The sequence below is a fragment of the Schistocerca cancellata genome, chromosome 5 (genome assembly GCF_023864275.1).
Source record: "Schistocerca cancellata isolate TAMUIC-IGC-003103 chromosome 5, iqSchCanc2.1, whole genome shotgun sequence".
Lineage (NCBI taxonomy): Eukaryota > Metazoa > Arthropoda > Insecta > Orthoptera > Acrididae > Schistocerca > Schistocerca cancellata.
Genome location: NC_064630.1, coordinates 592312363 through 592332617, shown reverse-complemented (window position 1 = coordinate 592332617; position 20255 = coordinate 592312363). Strand labels below are relative to the sequence as shown.

The 20255-nt window shown below is 43.7% G+C and overlaps 1 protein-coding gene across 1 annotated transcript in view; it reads left to right on the top strand.

Moving 5' to 3' along the window:
* Window positions 1-4636: 4636 nt before the first annotated feature.
* Window positions 4637-20255, top strand: part of LOC126187657 (deoxyribonuclease TATDN1) — a 30769-nt gene continuing 15150 nt past the window's right edge. The window contains exons 1-4 of the mRNA XM_049928873.1: window positions 4637-4851; window positions 4964-5143; window positions 19424-19613; window positions 19675-19878. Coding sequence (XP_049784830.1) covers window positions 4770-4851; window positions 4964-5143; window positions 19424-19613; window positions 19675-19878 — 656 coding nt within the window. The 5' untranslated portion in view covers window positions 4637-4769. The remainder of the gene's footprint in view (window positions 4852-4963; window positions 5144-19423; window positions 19614-19674; window positions 19879-20255) is intronic.

Here is a 20255-nt window from a genome sequence, read left to right as displayed (position 1 = left end):
CACTGCCGTCAAACAGTATGAAATAAATATGCTAAATATACAAAGTAGCCATCATACATCAACCACAAATTGCATTATATGTCCTGCTGCAGCTGACAGCAGCGATGCCCCTTCAATTTACGAACTGTATTGTTACATATCTTACATCTCTGTGGGAATCAATATCACCAGACTGAGTGCACAGTGCACTATACTGTTTATTCTGTAAAAGAAAATAGAGACTGTTGTTTATTTTTTGTTACTTTTTTTTTTTTAGCGCTGAGGAGCGCTATAAAATGGTGACCTCACAAACAAGTGGAAATATGCACGTGAAAAGACAGAGTCGATATATACTGTCGGGTTTGAGGACCACGAGAATGTATATACAAGAACAGTTAGTAGGCATTCAAGACGAGCTACAAAGACAAATCAGGGAGTTGAAATCGGCAGTAGAATAGCAGAATGGTCCATTGATGAGTCCACGGGTGGCAATTGCTGCAAATGTGCTATGATGAGCAAACTTCAGATGAAAGCACAAATACCACAGTTCCTCCCGGAAAACCAAAAATTTGTTTTGTGAAGCTTCAATTGGCATTCGATCAAAATGAAATAACTGATGAACACACGAGGTCTGCAGTACCCATAAACATATTAGCGCCAAAGCTACTATTAAAGCTGCAGACATTGGCCCATGATGGAATGGCAATATACATTTTCAAACAAGTTATTGATCGATAGAATATCTAAACCATTTGAACAATGCATACATCAGATGTTGAAGAATGAACAGATGGGTGACAGGACCCCCTCAGTGTATTGGTGACAACTACGTGCCATTGTCAGAGAAGAAAACCTACCAGACATGAGACTGTAGCACATTTGGCTGGCACAGATGCCCGAAGCACTCGAGGTGACAATAGTTACCTACACAAAAGATGATGTCCAGGCATTGACAACGATAGCAGACAAAGTTTACCCAACAATGGTCAATATGCACATGGCATGTATGACACTGGTTGTGGAAGATCGTGAGCAGCAAGCAACCACAGCTATATGGAGGAGTCAGCTTGGGGATTTGCCCAGACAGCTGCATGAACTTTTGGGGTCACGCTGATGCATTACAATGACAAGTGTCGCAGTTGTTACAGTACAGGAAGAGCTCACCTGGTCAAAAGAAAGATAACAACGGGACTAACAGTGGCAGCCACCACTAGTGGTTTGGCGACAAGACCGTGAGATGTACCAGACCATGTGCGTACCCAAACGCCGACGGCGGTCGGCAGTAGGCGCGGCAGAATCAACAGAAGCGCCTTATGCAAGGAGGTGAGTATGATGAGGGAACTGGGATGGTGAGTAATTTGTCAATGTTATCCACCCTTTCATAGAGGCTGTATATTAAATACTTGAAGTCATGTTGTTTCTATCTGATTGACTTGTGGTCAGATGTCAGTCCACTGCCATTCAACCATTATCAGACTACCACCACAACCTCACATGTGCACCTCACAACAGCAAATGCGTCACTAATAACGAATTATGGTACCTACAAAACGGAGGGGGTTTAGGATTTAGATGGAGCTGCCACTGCAACTTTGTGCTAGCAGATGTGTCTGAGGCCATATCAGGCGCCGACTTACTGTGTAATATGAGAATCGAGATAAATATCAGTGCTCCACAGATTAAAAAAGATGATGAAGTTGTCATAGGTACACTTGGAGGAGACATATGTCGCACCGCAGGCTTCACGTGCAAGGAGGTGGTATGGGGCGAAAATGGCAGCACAAGGGCATTTCAGCCATTGTCGTCACATAGCACAGTACACCACATTAGAATCATACCCTGTCAGTCAGCACCACAATGTTGGTCATTTTAGCCCTAGGCCGAATTCGAGGCTGTGTTAAAAGCAGGCGTGCTACATACCTTCAATAGCGCATTGGCATTACTGTTACACTTAACAAAAAGGAAGGATGGTACTTGTAACCGTTGTGCTGACTATTGAAAGTTAAACGCCCGCACGGTTCCAGGCCGTTACCCAGTACCCTACGACAGAGATTTTACAAATGTCCTCGCAGATTCGACAGTCTTTAGTGTGATTGACTGTAAGAAGGTATACCATCAGATACTAGTCGCAGGGGCGGATATACCGAAGACGGCAGTCACAACACCTTTTGGGTTGCTTCAGTACATCTGAATGCCTTTCGGACTTAAAAACCTGGTGCAGATATGGAAGAGGTTCGTGGACAAGATACTATGGGGTTTAAAGTGTTGTTTCGGCTACCTAGATGATATATTGGTGTACTCAGAGACAAAAGAGATGCATGAAGAATATCTCAGGTCCGTTTTCGAAAGAACTTATCCATGAGGAGAAATGCATGAGCCGACAGCAGTAGGCGACATTTTTGGTTCACATGGTGTCAGCAGATGGCATACGTTCCTTCGACCGATAAAACAGCCATTGTCGAAGAAATACCTCAACCATCTGATTACCAAGAACTTAGAAGATTTTTAGGGGCAATAAATTTCTATAGTTGACACCTGCCACAGGCACTCGAGTTTCAGGCACCATTGTAGCGGCACTGGCGAGAAAAAACACGACTAGGAAGCAGTCCCTGAAGTGGTTTCCAGGCATGCAAAAAGCGTTTCACCAAATGAAAGCAGGTCTGAAGAAAGCAGTTCTCTTTGCATAAAGCAGCGTTGGCTATAGTGGTTGACACAAGTCAACAGGTAATAGCAGCAGCCGTCCATCAATTTGCGGGGAACCACTGGCAACCTCTGGGTTTCTTTTCACGCAAAATCACAGCAGTGCAAGTCAAATGGAGAGCGCATGACAAAGAAATTCTGGCAGTGTACGAAACTGTAAAGTATTTTCGTCCCTGCATGGAGGCCACAGCATTCACAAACCTATTACATTCGCATTCAGAGAATCCTGTTCTCCACGATAATCCCAACAACTAGAGCTCATTGGCCAGTTCACGACAGATTTGCGTCCTATTGTGGGGGCGGAAAAAGTCACGGCAGGTTTCTGGTCGAGGGTCAATATCATCTCGCAGAAAACCGATTATGAACATTTGGCAGCTGCACAGGCCACGGACCCACTATGAGAGTACCAGCAGGGCGTCACTACAGGACTGAAACTCCAGTGAATGAGGCTGGCAGGGACAAAAGTTAGTACTTGGTGCGACACATCGTAAGATAAATATCTACCTTTCGTTCCTGAAAGCTGCGGAAGACGACCTTCGATAGCATTCACGGACTGGCGCACCGCAGTGCAAACAGTGCTGTAAAACTGCTGAAGGAACCATATTGCGTGGCCAAGAATTAAGAAATATTGTCGTAGGTGGGCGAAAACGTGCGTGGCACGCCAAAAATGCACAGTCGGACGGCATCTGCAAAAACCAATAGGAGAATTTCAATGATCTATGGAGCAGTTCGCACATGATCACCTAGACATCGTAGGACTGCTGCCGCCCTCAGAAGAGTACCTTATTTGTTTACTTCTGTAGACCAGTTCACCCACTGGGCAGAAGCAGTGCCATTGGTTGTCACATCGGCAGAGATGGCAACTTGGATTGCTCGTTTTGGTTGCCTCCTCAATGTGACAAAATCTGAATCCCCTATTTTTAGAGCTGGCAAAGTTGTGTGGGTTCTGGCACTACCACCATGTTCTCGACACCGAGAGGGCACGCATTTTGTGTCCAAAGACCTGGAGCACTGTTGCCATACGTGGTTATGAACAGATGCAATACGACCACCCCTGCAACCGCCTTATTCTGGGCTATACGTGGTATTAACAAGAGAGAGCAACATGATGAAGATAGAGTTTCATGGAAAGCAGCAAACCGTCTTCATAGACTAAGGAAAACGTGCCCACATACTGTTGCCTAAGGCAGAAGCAGGACAGCAATGAGAGATAGAGACGGCTGCTGTACCGCTGGAATGGCAGGAAGAACAGACGACATAGGTAGAGAGGCTGCTACCCTCAACGAATCCGGCAGGCTTTGTGTAGGAGCCGCAGATGCCTCTGAGACATTCTAAAGCTGGCAGACGCATTACATACAAGTATCCCTACGTTCCCAGAGCTCTGCTCTATCGCAGGAGGGCTGTGTGGCAATCTTCATCACCACTCACCAGATTGAGCACACAGTACACGTTGTTGTTTATTCCGTGAAAGAATACTGGGATTGTTGTTTATTCTTTGCTTATATTTATTTCTCTTTGTTAAAAAAACTTCTGTCCTTTTATGGTAAAGATTCAGCCTTTTGCGAATACAGTTATAGCTTTCCTGAAACAGTATTTGTCGAAATTAATTACATGGATACTGAGGAGCGCTGTATCTCAAATGCTCATCAGTGGTCATGTAACATAGACTTCGGTTGTGTAAGTAAGGCAATGCCACGAATCCTCGGTTATACTTGACCTGTCCTATTTTACGAGTACACATTCTGCATATAATATAATCAAACGGGGCCAAATAAAAATCAGTCAAAATCAGTCAGTCAACCAGTGTACTCGCTCTCCTTCGTACGCTGGTATAATCCACTTATGCCCGACAACAGACCCAAGTGGCGAATTTTCAGTTAAGTGAGCACTGTTTTTCCATACATAAATTCGATGGTGTCAATCGAACGCCATCACTTTAGCTTTGCGTGAAAACTCGACTTTATGCACATGCACCCGAGAGATATGGAAGTTTACTTCTTTGACATACACCATTTCCCCGTGGAAAATAGAAAGTATGCTATCTTTGTTACAGAAGCACGTAAACATTAAACATACAGTTGAAATGTGGGATGAGAAATATTAGAATAGCGTTGGCAGTAAATAAGGTGGTGTCAACAACTGTCAGGATGTGCACCAGCAGAAAGTTTATCGGTCAGTATCAAGAAACACCATTTTTGCTCAAGATATCGTTTCTTTTCCATTCCTATATATTGATTAGAGTATTTGTATTAATTATCTACAATAGTTGTATTAACTTTATCAGATATTGGTGCGAATCTCACGGATCCAATGTTTAGAGGAATATACCATTCAAAGCGTAAGCACGACGATGATTTTAAAAGTGTTCTCGAGCGTGCGTGGAATATAGGTTTGGAGAAAATAATCATTACCGGAGGAAGTTTGAGTGAAAGCAAGGAGGCTCTTCAGTTAGCGAACTCTGATGGTAAGTTAATGTAAATCTGTTGTGTACTATTCCCACGCTTCACCTTCCTTGTCATCTGAGTTGTGTGTTTAAAGTTAATTTGGAAGAATGTATGTCATATTAGACTTAGAAAACAAATAGTATAAATAATAATACCCACCATGAACCACAGTCTGCAAACATATGCGACGCCGAGGGAAAAAAAAGAAAGAATAACGAAATTTTAATGTTGAAGTGAAGAGAGCGGTAGTTTTGACATGCTGCTATAGAGACAAAGGCATGTAATGTACAACCGTTGCTGCTGCGTGAAATAAGCTCCAAAGCTTTCAGACTATAAATGTTGTTCGTTGGATTTAGAATGCTAGACATCGATGTTATTAATGCAAGAAGATTATGTTTAAGGTAGCAGTCCAGTAGGCTTGACAGCATGGCACCTTAAAATTCCAAGGGTGTTCCCAGCAAGAGGCAGTACAGTGCGGCTATCCTCTCTTACGAAAAAAGGAAAATTATGATTGATGATCTTCATAAACTGAACTTTCATCAACTGCCACTGTGTTTCGAATTTGTTGTGTCTCTTCATTTCACAATGATTTCGTTGTCACCATCCAATGTTGAGAACTATGATAAATATGAATACATAAAGTATCTCATGTATTTACCAGGTAGTAAAATAATATACACAAATCTCGTGTAGACTATGTTAGGTTCAGTGTATGCAGTAGGTATATATTATATGTATTACAAAGAGGTAACATGATTGATTGATATGTGACCTGAGCCTTCCTGGCATAAATGTTCTCGGGAGTCCAGCCAGATACGATCGTCAAATGCCCACAACGTTTTGATGAATAACCATTCCATCATCATCAGATGGTGCTGATATAAAAGTCTGTCCACTCTCCGCTGCTAGTATTTACCCCTTGTGGCTCCAGGTGTGATTCCATGTGCCGATGGTGTGCGGCCTGTGCGGTGGTGGGGGAAGGGGAGGCTGTGTCATATAATTGGGGGGGGGGTGGCGACGCACTATCTCTTTGGCAGCCATGGCGGAATGATCTTGTGTCCACTGCACCATTGCTCCTGGATAGTGCTTAGTATTGTTTCCAGGTCTTACTGAGTTGGTAACAAGTGCCCCTGTTGACTAGGTTGTCTGTTTACACAAATTTTTATGGGCTCTTTGAAGATGCAGTCCTAGTAGTTATTTGTGGAGACTTGTACTTTTGCCTCATCATAATTAGCTGTGTGTCCAGTGTTTATGCAATCTTCTGCTAGGGCAGATTGGCTTGGTTGACCTAGGCAGGTGTAGCATTCATGTTATTTGCATCGATCTCCCAACGTACAAATTGTTTGGCCAATGTAGGATTTGCCACAGCTGCGAGGAATTTTGTATATACCCACTTTCTTGAGACCGATATCATCTTTCACTGTTCCTAGTACTGCACGCTTCTTAGGTGGTGGTTGGAAGACTGTGTCGATCTTGTGTTGCATCAATAGTCTCCATATTTTGGATGACATGTTGCTTGCAAATGGTAGAAATGTCAGGCCATTTTTCTCTTTTCTTTGGTTTGTTCTTCACCTTGGTCCCTACTGCACTTACGTTGTCAGAAGGCTCTTAGGGTTTGGTGGTTGCTGTATCCATTCTTGTGGAACACAGTCTCCAGATGTTTGAGTTCTGTTGATAGCTTCTGCTCATCCGAGATTATATGTGCTCTGTGTACCAATGTGTTGAGCATTTATTTAGCTGAGCTGCATGGTGACAGCTGGGAGCATATAGGTACAGGTCAGTGTGAGTGGCCTTGTGATACTCACTGTGACCTGGCAAGCCATCTGACCTGTGGTGCACAAAATCATCGAGAAAGGGTAGTTGTCAATCTTTCTCGATGCACATAGTAAACTGTATGCTACCACGGATGGAATTTAGATGTTGTGGGAATATTTGTAGTTGATCCTTTCCATGTGGCCATATTACAAATGTGTTGTTCACATTTTGGAAGAATCATACAGGCTTCAGTTCGGCGGTTTCCAGGGCTACTTCTTTAAAACTCTCCATGAATAGGTTGGCTATCACCAGAGAGACAGGGCTCTCCATGGCCACTTCATTGGTCTGCTCATAGTATAGGTCGCTGAAGACAAAGTAGGTATATGTTAATACATGCCTGAAAAGTTGTCGGTTCTGCTCCAAATTGGTTGATGTTTTTCAGTAATTTTGTGTTTTATTTTGTGAGAAATTGTGCTAGGTTTAGTGCACCCCTTTCTGGAAACTAATTAATGGTTGATAGCATTACCACTCACACCAAAAGAATATGTGATTTAACTCACCTTCTGTTGTTGAATAGCACAAAGATGTTTGATAGTATCAAACGCCTATCCTTTGGAGTTAATTTGTGAAGTTTACATTTTGTGAGTGGAACCTTATCGTTGATATTAGCTATTATTAACCACATGTCCAATACATAAACTTTGGTCTGAGCAGAGCAAGATCCACATTACAGTGATGGCAGTCTCTCTCTATTCTGTGTCTTCTTCCTCTGTCCATGAATTATATGCTCCGACATTAAGATCAGTATTGTGACTGGGCCCATTCTATCAATAAGCATCTGTCGTGCACTCCAAGGATGTCCATGTTCTCATTTTGTTGGTGGTATGGAGTCCAAAGAAGTTCACTCAAGATCCATACCATTGCAGCTCAGTCACCTTGTGTTTTACATTCTTAAGATAAGCAATGTTATCCCGCTGTATTGCTGAGGTGTAGAGCGCTGATGGTACGCATAATGAGTCGGAAATCACCATGACCTTGTTCAACCCAAACTGCTTGATGAGCTGGAGAGTTGCATGATGGCAGTTACGGTAGCAATTGTCTCTACAGCATAACAGCATATTCTAGCATATTCTGCGCTCTCCCAATTCCCCTAAGCTAAACCTCTGCTAATGTGTTCCACACTGCCTGACCTTACCTTTTCTCTCTTGTATCCACACTGCTTCTTCCCCATGCAAATCAGTTCTGCTCTACATTCTGAACTCCTTTCTTCTTCTTGTGCAGCCACTGAGTCGTTTTTGGAACCTGTCAACATTCTCTCCTGGACTAATGTTTAGTTTCAGAGCATTCTTTTATGTATGGTTCACAGCCTGAAAGGTGTTCTTGCATAGTCCTTAGGTGCAGTTACTCCATGCTGCCCCATTAATAGAATATCATTATGCCTTCTATGCAATGATGTCACAGTGCTGAACCATGTGTTCCTGACAATCGTGCACAGTCTGTGGCAGTGTGCTTCTTGCTTGTCTGTGTTCGAGCACTCCCAGGTATTAATATTTGTTACACAACCATTGCATGCTGGGCAGCTGTGCTATGCTCAGAGATTTTATTCTTCACTCTAATACTATTTTGCTGTGCAACATTCCCCCATCCTTTATAAAATTCGATCTAAATTTGTGCGCACTCATCCTACCTCTTACTAACTAAAATACGTGTTCACATCTTCATCATTAATTCGCTCATCATTGGGTATCTTTTCCCTCTAATTACATCTAATTCCACGAAGCATAAACCCTCACATGTATTTCCTTAATCTATTACCCCTTTCCCCAGACAACTCTTTATCCTTTATTTGCGTAGATCTATGATTTGACTCAATTACTCAGTGTTATTACTTCCTGTGACATGAGTAAACCAGGCAACTGGTAACTGATTGACAGGTAATTCTGGGTGTCATTCAGTCTTTTGTTTTGCAAAAAATACAAATGACACAAATGTTGAGCAGAGTTGCTGCAGTACTGGTAGCTGAAATGCTTATATTCACAATGTAGTTATGCAGCTTCTCTTAGTACTGCTGAATGTGTTGCAACACCTGTTCTGGCGGAAATATGCCTCTTCTGTGATGCTATCATTCAAAAAGTTAAACCAAATGAGGTGATTCAGTGTTTAGCACACTGGACTCGCATTTGAGAGGATGATGGTTGAAACCTGTGTCCATTCTGATTTAGGTTTCATGTGATTTCCCTAAATTGCTTCAGGCAAATGCCGGAATGGTTCCTTATAAAGGGCATGGCTGATTTCCTTCTCTGTCCTTCCCTGATCCGAGGTTGTGCTCTGTAGCTAATGACTTCATTGTTGACGGGACATTAAACACTAATCTCCTCCTCCTCCAAAAATCTAAAATTCTGAACTGGCAGCATCTTCAATCTCTTCTGTGGCCAAACAGCAAAGGCTGTGTCAATTTGATCACTGTTGTATCCATAATTGTGACTGGAAGTGGAAGATTTTTCTGGCTGTGTCACAAACTACCATTTGTGGGAATGCCACTGTTACTTAGTCCCATCTTAGCCGAACCCTCCGGCTCCCCTTCTCAGAACAGTTCAGAGTTACAACCTGTGGAGCGAATACCAAATAAATCCAATGTGCGCACATTCTCCGAAAATGTGGATAGGGGTTAGTACTTGGATACTCTGTTGCTTCAGATTTCCACAGGAACAGCTGCATCTCATATGCCTGTGTGTTAGTCCAAACCGCCCTTGCTGGACAGACCATGCTACTCTCTTACTGGAAACACCACAGCTCTTCAAAGGACCTTGGAAAATCAATTTCCCCATTTTCAAAGACCATTAGTACTTCACTGGTTTATACCTGTACCCAGTTTCATGCTGCACAACGTTTCACAAGCTAAGGCATATAGTAAAACATTGATATTGTGCATTCAAGCCTGCAGCTGGAAAATGTGCCAACACATGCAACCTTTTGCCTTCCATAATGTCTTCGATTACTGACCTGTGATAAAACGGTGCCAAACTGACTTCAGTTGGTTCTGTTATGTGCAATAACTTTTGGGCTCTCCGCAGTCAGGTAGAAACTGCTGCAGTGACAATAGTGTGGAGCTCAATTGCCTGTGTATGGCATGGAATAGAGCTCCCTGCAATGTAGTTGCTTCTAACCTTTCATCATTTATACTTTCCACCAAAACCCGTGGTAATCTGGCTGCAGCTGCTCACCCATCCTGTGTGTTCTATTGGTTCTGTACCTTTCTAGATCACTATTTACATTCTACCTTGTGCCTTTTGTATATTGCATCAACTCTGTTGCCAACTCTCATACCATCCTCATATTATTCAGTGCATTCTGCTCAACGTTGACCAGTTTAGTAGGCCGAAAGTCTACCTTGTACTTAGTAGCGTCCACTACCATTTGCACTTGCTCCACCGTGTTGTTCAAATTATGAATATCCCCGTTGTCTGCTGTCACAAACACTGTTTTCAACAGTTTCCCACATGCATTTACCCATCTTCTCTTTTTCCAAACTAGTGCTATCAGCATCAGATCAGTCACCTACTCCCTCTGTTTACTATAAGAGCTGTAATCTGCAGTATTATTAGTGAACTTCTGCTAGAATTCTCATTTTTCTATACCTCTTCCTACAGTTCCAAAAAGATACCTTCCAGACATTGAAAGTTGGTATAAACGCTGATCGATGATTTGTTAACAATATATCTTCTTGCCTTGAGAACACTACTCTAGAGTCAACAGGCTGGTTCTGTAATCCACCACTTCTTCCCTCTGGAAGAGGTGTAGCATCAGCAAGATTGCCAAATTATTTCTAGCTGCCCCTGCTGGCACACCAACTGAGCTGCATGTATCCTGATCATTCTTAACTACTGACTCCTTTGCTCTTGTATTGTCTGTCACCTGCAGTGATGGAATCTGTGGCAGAGCGTGTACCCCTCCACTGAAAGAATTGACTTGGTTGATATGAATAACTTCTCATCACTTTCTCTCCCTTATTAAAAAATGCAGATGCATAATAAGAACGCTATAAAAATATAATAATATCATAATATCAACTCCTAACCTAATCAGCACAAAACAAGAAACAAACTGCCAAAACACAGTAGTATGAACCTCAGTGGTTCAGAAACAAGACAAAAATGCATATTGAGATAAAAGAAACTAAATACTGTTTACCTATCATGCAGTCTTAGATCATATGGCATGCTGCATGTATTCTAATCATTCTTAACTACTGGCTTCTTTGGTCTCATGTTCTCTATCACCTGCAGTGATGGAATCTGTGGCAAAGTGTTTGCCACTCCACTCAATGGTTTGACTTGGCTGACATGAATAATAATGTCTCCGTTGGAAGCTGCACCTTCTCATGTATCAGTGATTTCACCTCTATCACTTGGTATGCACCATGATACTTAGTTAAAAACTTCTGTGTTGTGTTCAATGGTATATAAGGGTTTGTCACTAAACCCTGCCGGCCACCTCAGTATAGCGACAGTTTCCCAGTACATTGCCACAGCCATTCCTGACAACCTTTTGCCTAACCTCTCTTAACCATTGTACACTTGTTCACCAATTCATCATTAGCACCTAATTTAGGTTTCAGAACCTTGAAAGGAGATGGCATGTTCCTACCCTATACCACTCCATATTGTGAAAGAGCTGTACCTGTGTGTACTTCACAATTACTTGTGGAGATGACATATTGAAGATATGTATCTCGATTGTCATGCTGATTATTTACGTAAAGAACATTTTAGAAACTCTGCACACCCATTCATTCACTTGCGGATGGAAACGGCTAGGGCAAAGTTTTCAAATATGAAGGAGGTGACACCACTGCTTCAACACATCTGATATAAAATTTGTAGCCCTTCGGGGCTCAGCATTCATTTGCTAGCTACGGGCTTTGTGACACCGGGGTTACAAGGCTGGGGACTGGTAAGCACTGTCAATCCTCAGTCACTGTAAACTTTGGGCATGCTTCAGCACGGCAGTGGAACATTGTGTCTCATAGGGAATGAGGATCTTACGAGGTGCATTCAAGTTCTACGGCCTCCGATTTTTTTTCTCCGGACTGTAAAGAGATAGAAACATGCGTATTGTTTTAAAATGAGGCCGCGTTCATTGTCAATATGTCCCAGAGATGGCAGCACCGTATGGCAGATAGAATTTTACCGCCAGCGGCGAGAATGAGAACTGTTTTAAATACTTAAAATGGCGACGTTTTCCTTACTTGAACACCGTGCAATCATTCGTTTTCTGAATTTGTGCGGTGTGAAACCAATTGAAATTCGACAGTTGAAGGAGACATATGGTGATGGAGTTATGGATGTGCCGAAAGTGCGTTCGTGGGTGTGACAGTTTAATGAAGGCAGAACATCGTGTGACAACAAACTGAAACAACCTCGGGCTCGCACAAGCTGGTCTGACGACATGATCGAGAAAGTGGAGAGAATTGTTTTGGGGGATTGCCGAATGACTGTTGAACAGATCGCCTCCAGAGTTGGCATTTCTGTGGGTTCTGTGCACACAATCCTGCATGACGACCTGAAAATGCGAAAAGTGTCATCCAGGTGGGTGCCACGAATGCTGACGGATGACCACATGGCTGCCCGTGTGGCATGTTGCCACGCAATGTTAACGCGCAACGACAGCATGAATGGGACTTTCTTTTCGTCGGTTGTGACAATGGATGAGACGTGGATGCCATTTTTCAATCCAGAAACAAAGTGCCAGTCAGCTCAATGGAAGCACACAGATTCACCGCCACCAAAAAAATTTCGGGTAACCGCCAGTGCTGAAAAAATGATGGTGTCCATGTTCTGGGACAGCGAGGGCGTAATCCTTACCCATTGCGTTCCAAAGGGCACTACGGTAATAGGTGCATCCTACGAAAATGTTTTGAAGAACAAATTCCTTCCTGCACTGTAACAAAAACGTCCGGGAAGGGCTGTGCGTGTGCTGTTTCACCAAGACAACGCATCTGCACATCGAGCTAATGTTACACAACAATTTCTTCGTGATAACAACTTTGAAGCGATTCCTCATGCTCCCTACTCACCTGACCTGGCTCCTAGTGACTTTTGGCTTTTTCCAACTATGAAAGACACTCTCCGTGGCCGCACATTCACCAGCCGTGCTGCTATTGCCTCAGCGATTTTCCAGGGTCAAAACAGACTCCTAAGGAAGCCTTCGCCGCTGCCATGGAATCATGGCATCAGCTTTGTGAAAAATGTGTATGTCTGCAGGGCGATTATGTCGAGAAGTAACGCCAGTTTCATCGATTTCGGGTGAGTAGTTAATTAGAAAAAAAGTCGGAGCCCTTAGAACTTGAATGCACCTAGTACTTGACCACCTGGATTACAAGATATATACGTGTATAAAAACCACACGTCTCAAGGTTTGCTGTGTGCCAGTGAGATGCAATGCTGTTGAGGTAGAACAGTCATTAGTGGGCAACTTCTGGGGAAGCTGCTGCATCTAGGTTGTATAAGGTTACTCAGGCAAATGGGGTTCTGACAAGTGGACCCTTATTTCCCTAGCTGCTCGAGGGACCAAGATAGAAACTTGAAATCTCCTTCACCTTTCAGTGGTATGGGTGGGCTGCTGGTAGGTATCAATACACAATGTAAGAGACCTCATGTGACAAGTCCTCCAGATTCTAAATTTCTTGTGGGTACTTCCATCTTTTGTAACAGAATTCATGCTGTATGTCAGAAAGTGCTTTTTGTAGTTTAACAAAAGAAGGGAATCTTTTAGCAAGTTCAGTAGCATGACATTCCCAGAGCACCGTGAAGGGGGTATCCATTGCTTCAGCATGTGGCCCTATGTCTCCAACTCAATATGCAGATTTAAATGCCAGTGCTTTGGGCCCACCACCTTAGGATGTAAGGGAGAAGCTGTTTGTGACAAATGTGGAAAAGCTGTCCACAAAGCAGTCAGTTGTTAGTCTCCTCTGAAGTGTGTGAACTGCTGAACAGCTCTGGGGATCATGCTGTCTAGAGTAGAGACTGCAGAACAACAAAGCACATCCTGTTCCTGTGTGGTGAGGCCAAAAAGATGTATAAGGCCATGCTGCCCCCTCCCCCTCTTCTCTCCTCCCCTTCCCCCTGGTCCCCAAAACACGCACACGCGCGCGCGCACTCACTCACTCACTCACACACACACACACACACACACACACACACACACACACACACACACACGCTACCTCATTTCCTTCATCTTTTAAAAAACCTCTTCAGAAAAGGCCATGGTTGCCACGTTGCAGGGCTACCTGCCTCTCCCATGGCTTGGTCTAGTCCATTGCTGCTACCTCTGCTGCAGTTTTGACTCCAAAGCCTCCCAAAGCTAAAAAATCAAAAGAAAATCATCAATCACTGACTGGGATGGGAAGTAAACAGTCTGGCAGTGTCAACATCCTTCTATCTGATGTCATTCATGATTTGCCTTCCGAACCTATGGACCTTGGGTCAGTCTGGGGGGGCACTCATCTCACCCAAAGAGTGAGCCTGCACCCATTGTGGGCAGTCCTCCCTGACAGAAAGACAGGGTGAAAGTGCAACCACCGTGATAAATGGCTTCCATACTACAGTGGAACATTAATGGGTTCAGGACACATGTAGAGGAACTTAAAATACCTAACACAAGAATGCCCCTGTGCTTGTTTTTGGCAGGAAGTGCATTTTTAAAGCATCTGACGCCCCTGTACTATGAGGCTGTACCATCCATTGCAATGATGACCTGATGGGGAAAGAGCTAAGGGAGGAATTGCTGGATTTGTCAATAATGTGCACCACTCCTACAACTCCCCCGGCCATTTCTCCTACTGGGAGACTTCAATGCCCATTATGTATTGTGGGCCTCAACCCCTACTTGCCCTCGGGGTCAGAGTTTGGAGAGGACCATGACACCTCAACACCTCAGGAGCTGTGCATCCTCAACACAGGGACTCCCACTCATTTCTGTACTACTACTACTACTACTACTACTACTACTACTACTGAGTTGTCCTTATCCATCAACTGCTCATTCTGCTCTCGAGCCCTTGAGGACTCTGATCAGTGGGAAGTCATTGATGACCTTCATTCTGGTGACCAGTTCCCACTCTGAACACGTCTACTGGATGGAGCTGTCCCTGAAAGAACACAGCCATGATGGATGATCAGCAGAGCCAGCTGACAGCTGTTCAGCCAGATGATGGTGTTTGAATGCCGCAACAGCATCCAGCAGTTGGTAGCCTGCATCACAAAAGCGATCCACCATGCCACGGACATCTTTATCCTGAAGTGTATGCCTCGCCGTTGCCACATCCTCTGCACCCTCTGCCGTCGTCTTGCTGCCTACAGCCTCAGGCCCCAGTATGGATTGTGGCCTCCACCTGCTGTGGTAGCCTGTGGATTTTGAGCTGCGCTCTGGGTCATTAATGTTCTCCCAACCAGGGAAACCCAAGGAACAGTGCAAGAAATCGAAAAAGACGACCCCCAAGAACAAGGAACAGGATTGCTGGGAGAGGTACGTGTCGACCATTGGCTGCCTTGTATCATTACCATCAATGGCGTGCTGTGTACCGACGCAAATGCGATTTCCGAGCACTTTACTGAGCACTATGCTCAAGCCTCTTATGTCAGAGAAATACGCCCCAGCCTTTTGCAACGGCAGATGGAAAGGAAAGTCCTCTCACTCACTACACGCCACAGTGAACCCTGTAGTGCCCCATTTACGGAGTGGGAGCACCTCAGCACACTTGCACATTGCCCCGACACAGCTCCTGGCCCGGATCGGATCCACAGTCAGATGATTAAACATTTCTCATCTGACTACAAGCGCCATCTCCTCATCATCTTGAACCGGATCTGGTGCTGTGGCGTCTTTCCATCACAATGGCGTGAGAGCACCATCATTCCGGTGCTCAAACCTGGTAAAAACCCACTTGATGTGGATAGCTATCGGACCATCAGCCTCACCAACGTTGTTTGTAAGCTGCTGGAACATGTGGTGTGTCGGATTGGGTCCTGGAGTCACGTGGCCTACTGGCTCCATGTCAGGGCAGCTTCCACTAGGAGCAATCTACCACTGATAATCTAGTGTCTCTATAGTCTGCCATCCGAACAGCCTTTTCCAGATGCCAAGGCTTGCTCTAGATTTTTATCCAGAATTTCCTGTCACTCCATACTTTGAGTCCAAGTTGTGTCTCCCATAGTTCCCCCCCATATCCAGGAGAATGGGGTCCCACAGGGCTCTGTACTGAGTGCATCACTATTTGTAGTGGCCATTAATGGTCTAGCAGCAGCTGTAGGGCCGTCTGTCTCACCCCCTCTGTACGCAGACAACTTCTGCATTTCGCACTGCTCCACCAGTACTGGTGTTGCTGAGCAGCGCCTACAGGGAGCCATCCACAAGCTGCAGTCATGGGCTCTCACTCATTACGGCTTCCAGTTTTCGGCCACTAAGTCGTGTGTCATGCACTTCTGTCAACATCATACTGTTCCTCCGAAAGCAGAACTTTACTTTCATGATGGTCCACTCACTGTAGTGGAGACATATCAATTCTTAGGACTGGTTTTCGATGTCCGATTGACTTGGCTGCCTCATCTTCATTAGCTTAAGTGGAAGTACTGGCAGCACCTCAATGCCCTCCGCTGTCTGAGCAACACCAGCTGGGGTGCAGATCGCTCTACTCTGTTGCAGCTCTACAAAGTCCTTGGTCAGTTCCGCCTTGACCATGAGAGTCTGGCTTATAATTCAGTGGCTCCCTCAGTGTTGTGTGTACACGATCCAGTGCACCACTGTGGTGTTCACCTAGCGACGAGAGCTTTTTGAACAAGTCTGGTGATGATTGTCATGGTGAAGGCTGGAGCCCTTCCATTGCAGATCTGACGTGCACAACTGCTCGTCAGTTATGTTGCACACATTTGTAGTTCTGCTGAGCATCCAAGTCACCATCTCCTTTTTCCACCTGCGGCATATCATCTCCCACATCGGTGGCCAGGTCTGGGCTAACGATTGCGCTTCACGTGCGATCCCTTCTGTTTGAACTGGATTCCTTCCCTTTACCATGTCCTATCCAGGTCCGTCCGCATATACCTCCATGGTGTACACCTAGGCCACAGATTTGTGTGGACCTTTGGCATGACCCTTAGGACTCAGTTACTCCTGCCGATCTCCACTGTCACTTCCTCTCTATTCTTGACGTGTTCCGGGGCTCTGAAGTGGTTTACACCAACAGCTCGATGGCTGATGGTCATATTGGCTTCGCCTACGTCCACAGATGCCATTTTGAACAGCATTCCTTGCCTGATGGCTGCAGTGTATTCACAGCAGAACTGGTGGCCATCTTTCATGCACTTCAGTATATCCGTTCATGCCTCCGGGAATCGTTTCTTATGTGTACTGACTCCTTGAGCAGCCTACAAGCTATCAACCAGTGCTACCCTTTCCATCTTTTGGTAGCGTCCATCCAGGAGTCCATATATGCCCTGGACTGGTCCTGTCCTTCAGTGGTGTTTGTGTGGACCCCTTGCTGACAGGCCATGTGGAGACCGCTTCAGAAGATGGACATCTCTGAACCTGATCTGCTTTGTGATTTACGCTGTAGGGTTTTTCGGCTTTGGAAGACGGAATGGCATGACAGTACACACAGCAAACTGCATCTCATTAAGAAGACTACGAATGTGTGGAAGACTTCCATGCAGGCCTCTCACAGAGAATCAGTTATCCTCTGCTGGCTCTGCCTTGGCCATGCTTGGGTGACCCACAGTTACCTCCTGCACCGTGAAGACCTGCCTGAGTGTCGGTGCGGTGCCCGGTGGACAGTGGCCCATATTCTGGTGCACTGTCCCACTTTGACTGCCCAGTGACGAAATCTTGGTTTACCGGACTCGTTGCCTCTAATTTTATCTGACAACACCTCATCGGCTGATTTAGTTACGTTTTATTCATCAGGGTGGGTTTTATCATTTGATCTAAGTTTTAACGCATGTCCTTTGTCCCTCTGTCCCCCCTACCCTAGTGCTTCTAGGGTGGAGGTTTTAATGTGTTGCAGAGTGGCTGGCTTCTCCTTTTTTATTCTCGTGGTTAACCAGCCATGGTAATCTGCTTTGTTGTTTTAATCTCTTCGCCCGTTTCTTGTGTTTCTGTGGTTTTCTTGTCCCCTTTTGTCCATTTACATGTTTGTTGCCCTTCATTGTTCTTGTGATTTACCATTTCATTCTGTTCGCGCGCCCACACACACACACACACACACACACACACACACACACACTGGAAACCAGAAGAAGTGGAATCAAATCCCGGTCAGACCATAGATTTTATCAGTCTGTTTTTAACCCAGCCTTCACCACTCAGTGATTTGAAGGTTCACCAGGAATGACATGTGGTTTGTGTTCAACATTTTCTAGCTAGTTAGTTACATATTGCATATATCATTTGAATGATTCCTTTACCAAGATGATGTGGAACAAGTCAGTTTATAGGATATGTATACATGATTAGTGTTAACATTAATGAACTCATTATTTTCTAGTACTGCTCATCCAAATACACTAAAAAGTAAGATGTTTTTTCCCTGTCTGCCAGTTTTTAAAGAGAAATTCATCCATGGAATGGGAGGAGTTGTCCAGGAGACATGAATTTAGGTTTGATTTAATACTTGCTTTGGCTACTTATTAAACAGTTTGTTACTGGGCAAATGATTAAAAATTTTTGGTGCTACATGTTGAACTCCTTTCTGAGTCACTGACAGCTTTAATAATGGATAATATATGTCATTTTTTCACCTAGGATTTTGGTACAGACATCACTCCTCTTCTCAAATTGTGATTGATTATTTATGATGAATTTTACTAGCAAATATATGTATCGTGATGGTGCAGTTAAAATGCAGAACACCTTGGAAAGGAACCTAAGTAATGACCACAGGTGTAGACCACATATTATTCTTCCTGGTGGTTTTCGTGCTATCAGTATTCTATTTCTAAGTCATGAAGTTACCCAGAAAAGCACTCCATAATATATTATTGAATCAAAATATGTCAGGAAGTTGATTAGTATCTTTGCAAGACTGGAAATCACTTGAGGAGCAAAAGTAGCTGAATTTTATTATTTGAGAAGCTCAGTAATATGCTTATTCCCATTCAATTTTTCATAAATATATACACGCAAAAATTTGGAGTATGTGAGTAGGATGATGAATTTCTGTAGTTTGGGGATCATATTTCTATTTATGTTTCTTAAACTTCACTAGGTTCCAATTGAAAGACTTGCACCAGGTCACTGACCCACACAAAATCAATGTTATGATTCAATTTCCTAAAATTGTACGGGTATGAGAAGCACATTTCACCATATACTGGACTGGTTTCTATGGGTTACTGATCTGATAGACATTTGAAAATTAATGTAGGGAGGTGCTAAGTATAATAGAGATGTAGGTACCAACCATCACTTTTTTGAGAAAATTGCTGTAAAACTTAAGATTTTTACAAACCCATATACTTTTGAAATGTACAAATTTGCTTACATTGTTATAGAAAGATTATTCAGCACTGTGGGTTGTCATCCAACTCGCTGTGGAGAATTTGAAAAATTTGGAGACCCCAATGAATATCTGAACAGTCTTCAGGAACTTGCTATTCAAAATAAGAGGAAAGTTGTAGCCATTGGAGAATGTGGGTTGGACTATGACAGATTAGAATTTTGCCAGAAGGAAACTCAATACAGGTACTTCAGATACTCAAAATTACATTTCTTTAATACACAGTGTGTATATACATTGAAATAGATATTTTGAAAAACAGTTGGCCATGTGTGAATCCATCAAGCTGCCATTGTTTCTTCATTGTCGTAATGCTGCATCGGACATGATAGAGATCCTCCAGAAACATAGAGATGGCCTGATGGGTGGTGTCGTTCACTCGTTCGATGGCACGAAAGAAGAGGCAAAGGCCTTCCTTGATCTTGGATACTATATAGGTATAAATGGCTGGTGAGAACAATTTTGTACCATTATATTTTTTTATTCAGCTATTGATTTGATACAAATCTATATGTATTGTTTTAGAACTTTTTGAAACTTTTCCACTGTACTTTGTAAACAATGATGTTCTTCTGCATTATGCCACAATACATTTTAAGTTATTGTATGGTGATGCAAATAATATACCCATTACACACTTTTACACTGCTGTGTAGTTGATAAAGAATGAAGCTGGAAATACAATGTTTCGATTAATGTTCTCCATATTCTGGTACCAACATTGTTGCTGAGGGCAGCAAAATGTAGATCTGGCAATGAGGACAGCACTTCATGGTGTTGTAATGTGATGCGAGAGAGATGAAGGTGGTCATGTACATAAGACACAC